At 37.7% G+C, this 11,839-nt stretch overlaps 2 protein-coding genes across 5 annotated transcripts in view; both read left to right on the plus strand.

The window, feature by feature from the left end:
* SPEF2 (sperm flagellar 2) overlaps positions 1 to 11,839 on the plus strand; it is a 203,936-nt gene that overhangs the window by 173,031 nt on the left and 19,066 nt on the right. For all 4 annotated transcript variants that reach the window (XM_033179347.1, XM_033179345.1, XM_033179346.1 and 1 more), the window contains 2 exons: positions 9,541 to 9,647; positions 10,356 to 10,538. In XM_033179347.1, coding sequence (XP_033035238.1) covers positions 9,541 to 9,647; positions 10,356 to 10,538 — 290 coding nt within the window. The remainder of the gene's footprint in view (positions 1 to 9,540; positions 9,648 to 10,355; positions 10,539 to 11,839) is intronic.
* Positions 3,932 to 9,512, plus strand: LOC117065016. Its single transcript, XM_033179350.1, is given in 6 exon segments — positions 3,932 to 6,235; positions 6,362 to 6,440; positions 6,443 to 6,578; positions 6,699 to 6,907; positions 7,003 to 7,126; positions 7,229 to 9,512. Coding segments are annotated over 6 exon segments (1,083 nt in total). The 5' UTR covers positions 3,932 to 6,052; the 3' UTR covers positions 7,581 to 9,512.

An 11,839-nucleotide genomic window follows, 5' to 3' on the forward strand; every position in this document is an offset into this window, starting at 1 on the left:
TCTCTTTTCGTAAAGGTAATGATTAGACCTAAAATAGTATTTATTGATAATGATTGACACAAATATACCAGAAAAATAATGACCTTATACATGATAATCAAATGAGATCATGCAAAATGCAATGAAACAGTTGATTGCACTTGCATTTTTCCTGCCACTTAGCAAAGATCCATACTTTAGAAGCATGAAAACAGTATGAGTAAAAGAAAGCTAATGAATCAGCAAACCATTCTTTCCATCGCCTATCCTAGGAATCATTCCTATGAGCATACTCCTGGCAGAGTTAGATCTACTGAATATTTTCTGAATTATAACAATAGCCAATTTGACCTGGTCACTATGTGTCAGACCCTTTGCTAGCATTTTCATATGTTAATTCACTTATAATCCACCTCAGTCTATGATGGGATGTCTAGAGCCAAGTGGTTCTTTCTCAAGTTCATCTCTTGTCAAATGACTGTCATATGATCTTGGACAAGTTATTAAATTTCTCTCTGTGTCAGTTACCACATCTGTAAAATAAGAATAATAATGATACTTATTCCATGTATTGAAATCAGGTTGTCATGAGGATTAAAGTAATTAATATATGTAAAGTGCTTAGAAAGAGCATAGCACATAGAATGTACAATTTAAGTGTAATCATATAAGCCATTGTGACTTGATTATATAATTATAGTAATGTCATTTTAGTATATAACATATAATATTATACAATATCGATACAAAGTAGTCTATTATTCAAAATGTTAGCTTGGTGTCTTGAAGATGGAAATACCCTAATAGGCATTTGCAATATTACCCCTGAGTGCTTCCAAAAAAAATGTACGCCACCTAGTAGAATTAAATCATAAAGTAATGTGGCTTCCTAGGGAGTACAAGCATTCCAAACAAAAACATTAATTTTGTGTACTCCAGTAAGTTCTGGGTAGGTACATCTTGTCTCCAAACATCAAATGCCAAGTACATAAGGAAGACAGCCTTTTTCTGATGGAATCAATTTGGATTCTGTTGAAACTAGAATACTTTAGCAATGTTCCTCTGTCCACACTTAAGCCATAGAACACTTTTTCCTTGTAAGCCCATCGGTACTCTATGAAATGCCTGCAGATATTTGGTTCATAGCTATTTTTGCTTCTACTGAGAAGCTACCTGAAGAGAACATAGTTTAGCAAATTCTACACCCTCTCTTTTTCTTCAAAAGAGGCAGCATTTATTTGTTTAAGGCCTGTAACATTGCTCTAAGAAGCTGGCAAGGACGCCTTTTTTGAATCCCTTTTAGAGACCGATAGATTTTTTTTTTTTTTTTTTTTTTTGAGATGGAGTCTGGCTCTGTCGCCTAGGCTGGAGTGGCGCGATCTCGGCTCACTGCAAGCTCCGCCTCCCGGGTTCACACCATTCTTCTGCCTCAGCCTCCCGAGTAGCTGGGATTACAGGCACGTGCCACCATGCCCGGCTAATTTTTTTGTATTTTTAGTAGAGACGAAGTTTCACCATGTTAGCCAGAATGGTCTCGATCTCCTGACCTCGTGATCCGCCCGCCTTGGCCTCCCAAAGTACTGGGATTACAGGCGTGAGCCACCGTGCTCGGCCGAGACCGATGGATTTAATGACTGGTCTCAGAGACAGAGGGTGCACATTCAGAACTCTAGGCTGTCGTGGTTAAGCTAGATCATTCATCAGCATGGTTTTCACAGGAGTTCAAAAGCAGAAGTAGCTATTACTGCCTACGTGAGTCAGCAGGCGGGTTAGCTCAGAGGCTTTCGAAACTGAACTTTCCAGGAAGAAAAGCAGGGGAAGGGTATTCCAGGCAAAGGGGAAAATGGAGCAGCTGTAGAGATTTTGAGATTGTATGACATATTGAGGGAACTGTGAAGAAACAAGAGGCAGGAGATGGGACCACAGAGAGCTTGTGGTCAGGTTGTGAAGTCTCAAGTGGCTTGCAAATGACATGTAGGAAAGGATTTTCAAAGGCATTTAGAGCCAACCGTCATGGAGAATGGATTGGAGCAGGGAAGAGGCTATGTGTGAGAGAGTGGCAGGCACTGTCAGTCTCTCTGCAAAGCCTTAAAGAACCCAGAGGCAGGAATAAGGGCACCGGAGTGGTTGGTTGCCTGAAAGGAGTAACTAGAAAGTTCTATGGATTTTTCCAGTCTTGGTGACTCTGATAAAATTATTAAAATACAGTATTATGTATTTGCAAGTAAGTATTTTGATCTGAAAATTGTCTAAGTTAGTCTGACCTTTACCCAAATCAAGAAATACCGAAAGATTTCTTAGAGAAGGGAATGATATAGAAGAATAGGTGTTACTGACAGAATTATCACAGCAAGTGGCAAAATATGGAGATTACAGCAAAGAGGACTATGGCCCCCACCTGCCTTTGCTTCTTTCAATGGGCGAATTCTTTCTACTAGGTCAGATTCATATCGCAGAAATGCAGTAGTGAATCTAGAAGGCTTTAGACCTATTAAAACTGTTTATGGGTAGAGTTTCAAATGTGTCTTCAGAATGAAACACACAGGTATTTTGAAGCCAGACAACTTACGTTAGACAAATGAAAGTATATACTCAGAATTCAAGGTAATATCTTTTGGAAAATCTGTCCATAGAACTAAAATTCTGTTTTGAAACTAGCACAATCAGTATTAGAAATTAAATTTTATTTTTTAAATTTAAATTCAAATTTTAAATTTACTTTTAAATTTAAATTTATATATATACACATACATATATACACACACACACACACACATATATATATATATATTTAGACAAGGTTTCACTCTGTAGCTCAGGTAGAGTGCAGTGGCACAATCATGGCTCACTGCAGCCTCAACACACCCCCTCCACCTCAGCCTTCCAAGTAACTGGGTCTACAGGTGCCTGCCACCATGCCCAACTAATTTGTTTTTTTAATTTTCTTCTCTTTTCTTTTTTTTGTAGAAATGAGGTTTCACTGTGTTGCCTGTGCTGTCTTGAACCCCTGGGCTTGTGATCCTCCCACCTCAGCCTCCCAAAGTGCTGGGAGTACAGCCATGAGCTACCATGCTCCCTCAATATGTCATGCAATCTCAGAATCTCCACAGCTGCTCCATTTTCCCCTTTGCCTGGAATATCCTTGCCCTGTTTTTCTTCCTGGAAAGTTCAGTTTCAAAAGCCTCTGGGCTAACCCTCATGCTGACTCACATAGGCAGCAATAGCTACTTCTGCCTTTGAACTCCTGTAAAAACCATGCTGCTAAATGATCTAGCTTAACCACGACAGCCTAGAGTTCTGAATGTGTACCCTCTGTCTCTGAGACAGAGGCAAAAAGGGACGTCAACAATAAGATACTTTATTTTTTCATTTCTTTATTCATTTATTCACCAGCATTATGTGAGCAGCCCCCAGGCATAGTGCAACAGGCCTAATATGGAAAACTGACAAGTAACCCAATGTTTGAGTGAGAAAATGAAGGCAGTAGCTGTCAACTACAAGGAGACTAATTTTAAATGAAATACAGTAACATTTAGCATTTGCAAAAACAGGGGTCTATTTTAATCACAGCTGCAAAAAGACTGATTAAAAAGCAAACGAGAGGCTGGGCGTAGTGGCTCATGCCTGTAAGCCCAGCACTTTGGGAGGCTGAGGTGGGTGGATCACCTGAGGTCAGGAGTTTGAGACCAGCCTGACCAATGTGGTGAAACCTTGTCTCTACTAAAAATACAAAAATTAGCCGGGCATGGTGGCAGGTGCCTGTATTCCCAGCTACTCGGGAGGCTGAGACAGGAGAATTGCTTGAACCCAGGAGGTGGAGGTGTAGTGAGTCGAGATCGTGCCACTGGACTCCAGCCTGTGCGACATCACAAGACTCCATCTCAAAAAAAAAAAAAAAAAAAATAGAAAGCAAAGGAGAAGATAGACCCAAATAAGGTATGAAAGGCAGAGACAGATCAACTAATGTCAAGGTTTTCAATTAAAAGAGGTTGAGATAGGAAATCATGAAAAACAATTAGGAAAGAAGATTAATTTTCCTAAGCATCTACCAAGTGCTTAGCAGTCAGCCAGACTTACGAAGCACATTATTTAGTTCTAGTCAGAGAGGTCAAACCCTAGAACCATAAAGTATTGACAAAAAAAAAAAAAGAATATATGTCAACATGAAATATTTTAGTAAACACATTCAATGTTTTATTATATGATAAAACGGACAATATAATCTAATGATTAGTAGCATCAAAGAATGTGAAGAAGAGACACATATATGTGGTCTAGGCTCTTTGCCTTCAGGGAGAAACTGGTATTTGAGGACTTTGTTTTGCGTAGTTTTTAGTTTTTTATCCTTCTGTTCACATAAATATATGTCCGCTTGTCTGACAAATAATCAAATATGTGTCAAAAATTAGACCTTCGGGGGAAAGAAAAAGATGAGGCATGAAGCACAGCTCCTTTACAAAACCACCTGGCAAGGATTTCAAAGTTTCACACCTTTTTTTTGTAAATTAACAAGTTTGCTATGGCATTGCAACAGAAGGTAGGACTTAGGCAGGAGGGAAGGGATGTTCAAGGCAGATCTTGCAGACACACTACCATGCAAGCTCTATTATTCCTTTTTCTCAACAAGGGAAGAAAATTTTAGCTAAAAGTCATGTCACTCTTATGCATGGAGAAATGGATTCTAAAGTGAAGAAGAGCATAGAACTCCTTTCTTCATACAAGACAAGTGGAAGAGGGACGTGTACAAACGGGCTGTGGAGTGTCGGGCTACTGGTGAATCTCAGCTCCACCAGTTACAAGCACTGCAACACTGGACAGTTTGATAAACCTCCCTGTGCCCCAGTTTTCTTATCTATAAAACGGTGATAATAATAGTCAGTGCATTTTCTGAATTGAATAATAGAGGTAATGGATTGTGAGGATTATGTGATATAAACTAGTTAAAGCACTTACCAGAATGCCTGGTAAGTAATAAGCACTCAATAAAATTTTTCCAAAAATAGTGAGCAAATGTGGGGGTCACAGATTAAGCAAAACTGAGGGTAGAAATTGTGATTACTTAAAATAACAACGTGGAGTTATTTTAAAGGCAGGAATCCTTTGGATGATGTGAATAGAGTCACAGAAAAGCAGAAAAGGCCACAGAAGCTTGACCATTACCTTCCAAAGAGAAGCCATCAATTTTTGAAAATTTGGCTTAAAAAATATTCATGGCTTATATATGATGAGCTATTAAATCTTATGTTCTGCGCCCTGTGTCGTAAGCATGGAGTGAAGTCAGGGGGAAGTCAAGTGAATTTCTTTTATGGTACTGACAACTTTAGGACTGAATTTCTCAATGCACATCAACTCAGCGAGGCTCATGCCAAGGCTTCATTAATGGAAGCAACAAGTAGCTCTCCAGTGAACAGAGCCACCACCAAATTAATGATGAGGACCATGAGCAAAGTAACCCTCGGGAGAGCAGAGAACTTATTCAGATCATGCCATGCTATTGCCAAGACCGGACGTACCCTCAAAGATTTTATTTGGATGTGCAAATTGGATGATATGAAAGGTGTTGATATTGGCCCAGTATTCAGAACTAAAAAATCAGCAAGAATGTTTACATACTTTATTGCTGAAGTAGAACGAAAAAATCTAAGAGAGAAACTAGAAAAAAGTAAATTTTTGTCTGTCATCAGTGATGGAATTACAGACAGTTTAATCAAAGAAGTCAAAACTTGTTTATGTGCAGTTTGCACATGCAGGAAAAGTGCACTGTCAATTTGTTGGGGTACAGACAGTAGAAATAAATGATCCTCTGGCAATAAAAAATGCCACTGAGAAAACTCTAGAGGTAAATCTTCAACTTAGACTGTCGAGCCAAGACTGGGCAAAGAAGCTGGTTGGTTTTGGAAGTGATGGTACCCATGGCATAGAGGGAGAGAACAATGAGGTGGCCCTGCTATTAAGAGAAATACAACCATGTGTACAGACTGTATATTGCTTTGCACATCACCTTGAACTATCTTACAAAGTGGTGTTCCAGAACATTCCTCTGTACAATGATGTCAAAGATCTCCTTCACAGCATGTATCACTTTTATCACAATTCTCCTCTTCATAAGAGTGCTCTGATAACTGCTTTCAAAGGCCTTCACCTTCGACCTGTGATGCCTTCTCAAATAGGAGACAGGAAGTGGCTTCATGGATTACAGGCAGCCCTCCAGAACTTTCTCAAGGGATATCCTGCAATTGTTCGGCAACTGCACTCAGTAAGTAATTTTGAAATGCCATATTATTTTACTTTTTCAGAATCACAGAAAATACTTTTCTTGAGATCCTTGGAATAATAATTTTGGGAAAGATAACCACCATGTTGTTCCCAACCTGTGTTACAGGCAGGCGAAGACAAAAGTGACACCAGTCAAAAGAAATCCAAAGAACTTCTGGAGTCCCTTCTCCAAGCTGACATTGTTAAATTGGCCACTTCTTGTTGGATGTCATTAATGTCCTTAGCATTCTGTCTGGTGTCAGTAAGAATAGAAATTCCTCAATTGCTGACATATTTGCTACTTTAGAGTCAATGATGGAAATGCTCCAAATGTATCAAACAAGGTGAGAGGTTGGGATGATCTGAAGTCTGTCAAACTAGACAGTTTGACCTGTGAAATTATCTGCCATATGTTTCTTCATTTAATTTGTTAGTTGTTATTTGGGTGATTTTTTTCTCCCCAGACTAGGGCCAAAAGAACGCATGATGGATTCAGCCACACACTTTCATGGTAACTGCCTCAGAGGGAAAGAAAACATTTCTGCTGTGAGAAACATTGTTTTAACACATCTTATCAAGAGGCTTCAAGGCTGTTTCAGAGATGCCAGCCAAAATGTGGTGAGGGCTACCGTGATTGGAAGTTTTAAATTATGGCCCACAAAGATAAATCAAGGTAATCTATATGTGCTGACTTTGAACCTATTATTCTCTGATGGTCTGTGTGAGTTTCTTTTATATATGTGACCATTTTTGGTATCTTGATTATAGAATTTGGAGAAAAAGAGGTATCCATCCTGACTGCACATTATGAACCAGTATTAGAAGCTGCCAATGTGAAACTTAGTGAAGTGGATGCTGAATGGAGCATGTTGAAATTAGAGATTTATGCCAGGTAAGCAAGAAAGCAAGCTGAGGAAAGTGGCTGATATATATATAAATGTTTGGGTAAAACTTGGGAGTCTTAACCTTTTACATTTCTTTTCCTCCCTCCTAGATTTCCGAACATTCGAAAATTGACCTGGGATTTTGTGAATTCCATTTACTTACACAAGTATCCAAATATCCTGACACTGGTCGACCTAGTGTTGACCCTTCCTGCAAGTTCAGCTGAAGCAGAACGTGGCTTTAGTCAGATGAAATGGACCAAGTCACACATGGATGCAAAAATCAAGGCTGAAATTATGACGGATGTTCTAATTATTCAGTTGAATTCTCCAGACATTAATAATTTTGACCCTAGGGAAGCTATCCATTTATGGAATACAAGAACACTGTCTTCAACTGGTGACACAAGACCTGATTCAGATTGCTCATCAAACTCAGAAAGCCATTATGAAAGTGATTAGCAGTATGCAAATGTTGACATTATTGTTGCATAGCAATGTAGCTCTTTTGCATAGTAAAAAAAAAATAAATGTTTTCCAGAAACCTGAAATTTAAAAGTAAAACAGTAACTTGTCTTCACCTCAAACAAAAGGCATTTGGCTTCTTCCAAACATATAGAGTAAAAAGCCCAAGATTGTTTCTTCTATAGCTTTCTAACTTCCCTTATGTATTCATATGTTCTTTCACACTATTTTGGTGGAGCTGTATGCTTCTACACAATGGTGTTATTTTGATGTTTTTTTTTTTGAGAGTTATCTGTAAGGGTGACCAGACTATGATTACAGTCTGAGTTCCCTTAGGCCTGGCATACAATTCATTATTTTTCCTCGATAATTCTAAGTGATAGTTGCATTAGGCAATTAACTTAGAGCCAAACTGAGAGCTTCTCTTTTCATCTGTGAACAAAATTTGTAAGTTTATGTAATTATTTTATTGCAACTATATCACTACATGCTTTGGCCATGTAAGTAACAAAGGCAAATATTAAAACAGTTTTCACATTTCATGCTAAATCCTCAGGTAAACAATTCTTATGTAAACTGAAGGTACTGTTTTATTACACTTTGTTTTACACCATATCCATTCGAGATTGCAGAAATGAATTGCAGCTTACAAGATTTTTAAAATACTCTGAGCCTCTTCATGGTTTCAGTAGATTTTATTTATGGCTGTAGCTTGAAGAACATGACTGATTTATGTCTGACTTATCTAAAAACCAATATAGAATCTTATAAACCTCAAATCACTGAAAATTCTGCTATCTGGGAAAATGTTCTCATGTCTATAAAACTGGATACTCGGGTTTAATAAAAAAGGATACAGAATGTATTTCTGAACAGCCTGCTAAATGGCCAATTATATCAAAGAAGAAAGGTTTCATTCTTGCTACCCAGAAAATTACCTTCCAAATCTCAAAATTGTGTATTTGGTTTGAAGCACTGAGATTTTAGAAGGATTATTGCATTTCCCCGGAGGTTAGAGGAAATGCTTAAAGTTCATGTGGACTTTTAGAAATGCTAAAAACTTCGAAGAAAAAAGAAAACCTTGGGATAGCATGTCTATGTTTCATTCTTTTTATTCCCAAAACAAAGAATAGCTATGTACTCTGGACCTGAAAGATCCTTGGATACACATTAGGAGTCTCTCCTTGTTCTAGAAGGTACCTCTTTGTGTTGGTTAGCCAGATATTTTGTTTTAAGTAGATTCATTTATTTTGTTTTCTTACTTCTTTCTTAATGCATGTGCATGCAATTTGAAGTGAAAAACAAGGTAGAAATCTCTTTTAGATTGAGTTAAGTAGGTTAGTTCATAAGCGCAAATAATTTAAAAGGTTAGTGGTCTTTCATGAAATACTTGGGAGTACTGAGCCAATTAGGTGACTAAATTATCACTTTCAATCCAGTAATTTAACAATTCAAATTTCTCTACATTTACAAAAGCAAATATGGTCTGATCCAAAGGGCAAGATGAGGATAAATGTATTACCTTGATTGTAGTGGTGATCTGCATTCATTTGGAACACTTTTATTTAATATTTGCCAAAATATTTTACTTTTGTGCCCTACTGCATGTAAGAAACCTTAAAATCATATAGTTTTTGAAAAATTCAGCCTATTCTGAGTGAAAGGTCAAAGAACACTCTAAACTAAAAAGTATACAGTTTTATAATCTTACCCAATCTGGATTTAATTATTACTAAGCCAAAAAGGACATTTTGACTTAGTTGAGAAACAATAATGAGAGAGCATCAGGAAGTTATTATTTTTATATTTCCAAAATGTCTTCTGTTTCTTTAAAATTTACCATTTTATGTAATATGAATAAAGAGATTTTTCAAATACTCATTACTTCTATTTTAGCAAAAGAAGATAAAAACCATCACCTAAACCAAGTGACAAAATATTTTTCATTGTATTATAGGCATAATAGAAAATAAAGCATTTACTGACATTCTGATCGATTTGGTGACCCTGAACCTTGGCACAAACAACTTTCCTAGTAGTTGGATGCACCTTACCCAACCTGAAGTAAGCTTCTATGTTGTTTGAGTTTTAAAGCTTTAAGCATTCTTATTTGATTAATGCATCAATAGTTCTAAAATAACGAGTACTTGCATAGGGTCTGACATTTAATATGCAATCAATGAAACATGAGTGAATGAAAAATGAATGAACTTCCAATTAAAACATATAGTATGCAAATGCTCAATATTTGAAAAATAAGTGATGATCTGTCAGTGAAATATTATAGAGACCGTGATGTTCAACCAGTGAGTTTCTATCTATAACTACCAGATGGAATGATCCTAACTAGTAATAGTAGATAATTCTGGTTGTTCTTGCTTTTCATCGTAACCTTTTCCTTAAGAATGTTCAGAAAACAGAATGCTTAAAGAGCATTCCCCCATGGGCCACAGAGCCCTTGCACAGGCACAGCTATAATTTTTGTCTCTCCTCTGTTGGAAAGGTACAAAGTTAACTGGAGTGATGTGTTTGATGGTATGATGGTAAGCAAAAGTCACAAATGTCAAGGAAGCAAAAAATGAAACACTTTCTAGGGGCTGTCTGGTGTGGACTGGTTGGTAGAATAAAGGAAACAAAAGACAGAACTGTTCTATGTGCCAGTGAAAAGTCCTACTTCTTTCATGGGATACTCTCACTGTGAAAATATGAGCAAGTAGAGCATCAATATAGATTCATGTATATATTCCAAAGACATTTCCTGTTTTCTTCTAGTTACAGGAATTAACATCTTTATTAACAGTCAACTCTGAGTTTGTGGACTGGCGGAAGTTCCTGTTAGTAACCTCAATGCCTTGGCCCATTCCCTTGGAGGAGGAGCTCCTTGAGACTCTTCAGAAATTCAAGGCTGTGGATAAGGCGCAGTTGGGCACCATCACTTTCGAGCAGTATATGCAGGTTGTTACCAGCACCTGATGGCATTGATAACACCAGAACACTCGTGACCTAAGAAGTGAATTACTCAGATGTTACATTGCCAGGTCTCAGGCCAGTGTGTTGCTTCTCAGCTGCCCTTATCTAGTCACCCAGAGGCAGCACAGGCAGTGTCAAAGCCCCAGGCAGAAGCCTGACTTCCATCCCCAGGGAAAAGATCTGAAAAAGTCAGAACTTCCAGGAGAACAAAGGGTTCTGAAAGCAGTTACATAAACTTTTTTGTTCTTCTCCTGAGTTCCTAACCAGTGGTTCTTATCCTTGGCTGTACATTAGAATCATCTGCAAAGCTTTTAATAAGCCCAATGTCCAACACTCTAAGCTCCCAGAGTAGAAACAACAATGATGTAAACACACACACACACACAGGGAAAGGAGCAAGTTTTTTCTCTTTGGGGTGAGAGGGTGATGAATGTTGAGATTATTTCTGAGAAGTTGAGTTTGAAATATCTGTGGGAAATGAAGAGAGAAATGTCCAGTCTAATATGGCCCATACAGAAGGGATCACAAGTCAATATCATGTAAATGGTTATTGAATTTATGAATGTATGAGATCACTCAAGGAAAGTGATGGATAACCCAGTAGGTCATTGGATGTGGCAGGTGGGATGTAACTGGTAACTTGTGCTAGAGAAATTTTGGTGGAATAATAATTACAGAAGTTAGATGCCAGAGGGTTGAGGAAATGAATGAGTCTATAGGAAGTGAAAACAAGAAAAGCCAACTGATTTTTGAGAAGTTTGACTAAGAAAACAGTAAAAGCAAAATTTTGTAACAGAGAGGGGCCTTAATTACTTACTTGATCTTCATTAATGTCATTATATTGCTCACCATTTCACATTGCTGGTAGACATGAAAGAGGGAAACTTTCAGAAGGAGCTAACTTTGAAACAGAGTAATATTCTCCAGGTGCCTGCATCTCACATGTATTTCACCAATCACATACATTCCTGCTTCCCTTTTCTTCCTTAATTCATGGCCTCCTTTTTTTTGTGAGAGCTCTGAGGTTTCCAGGCTCATAGAGTTGAGCCACAAGGAAAAACACAAACTATGACAAGGCTCTTTCAGGGCTGATCAAGACAGGTGTTCAGTTATTTGAGTTCTGCTACATTTATTTTCCAAGTAGATTTACAATTTGTTGAGGTGGTTTTGTTTGAAAACAAAAGCAGCAGAGCAAAACTTACTTTGTTTCCATAGCTGTTTTAAGATTTTAAAAAGTGTGCACTCATGAAATTATTGACCTTTGCTATTTATTGTATGTGGCAATC

Source organism: Trachypithecus francoisi, unplaced genomic scaffold (assembly GCF_009764315.1).
Source record: "Trachypithecus francoisi isolate TF-2019V2 unplaced genomic scaffold, Tfra_2.0 Lachesis_group2, whole genome shotgun sequence".
In the NCBI taxonomy this organism is placed as follows: Eukaryota; Metazoa; Chordata; class Mammalia; order Primates; family Cercopithecidae; genus Trachypithecus; species Trachypithecus francoisi.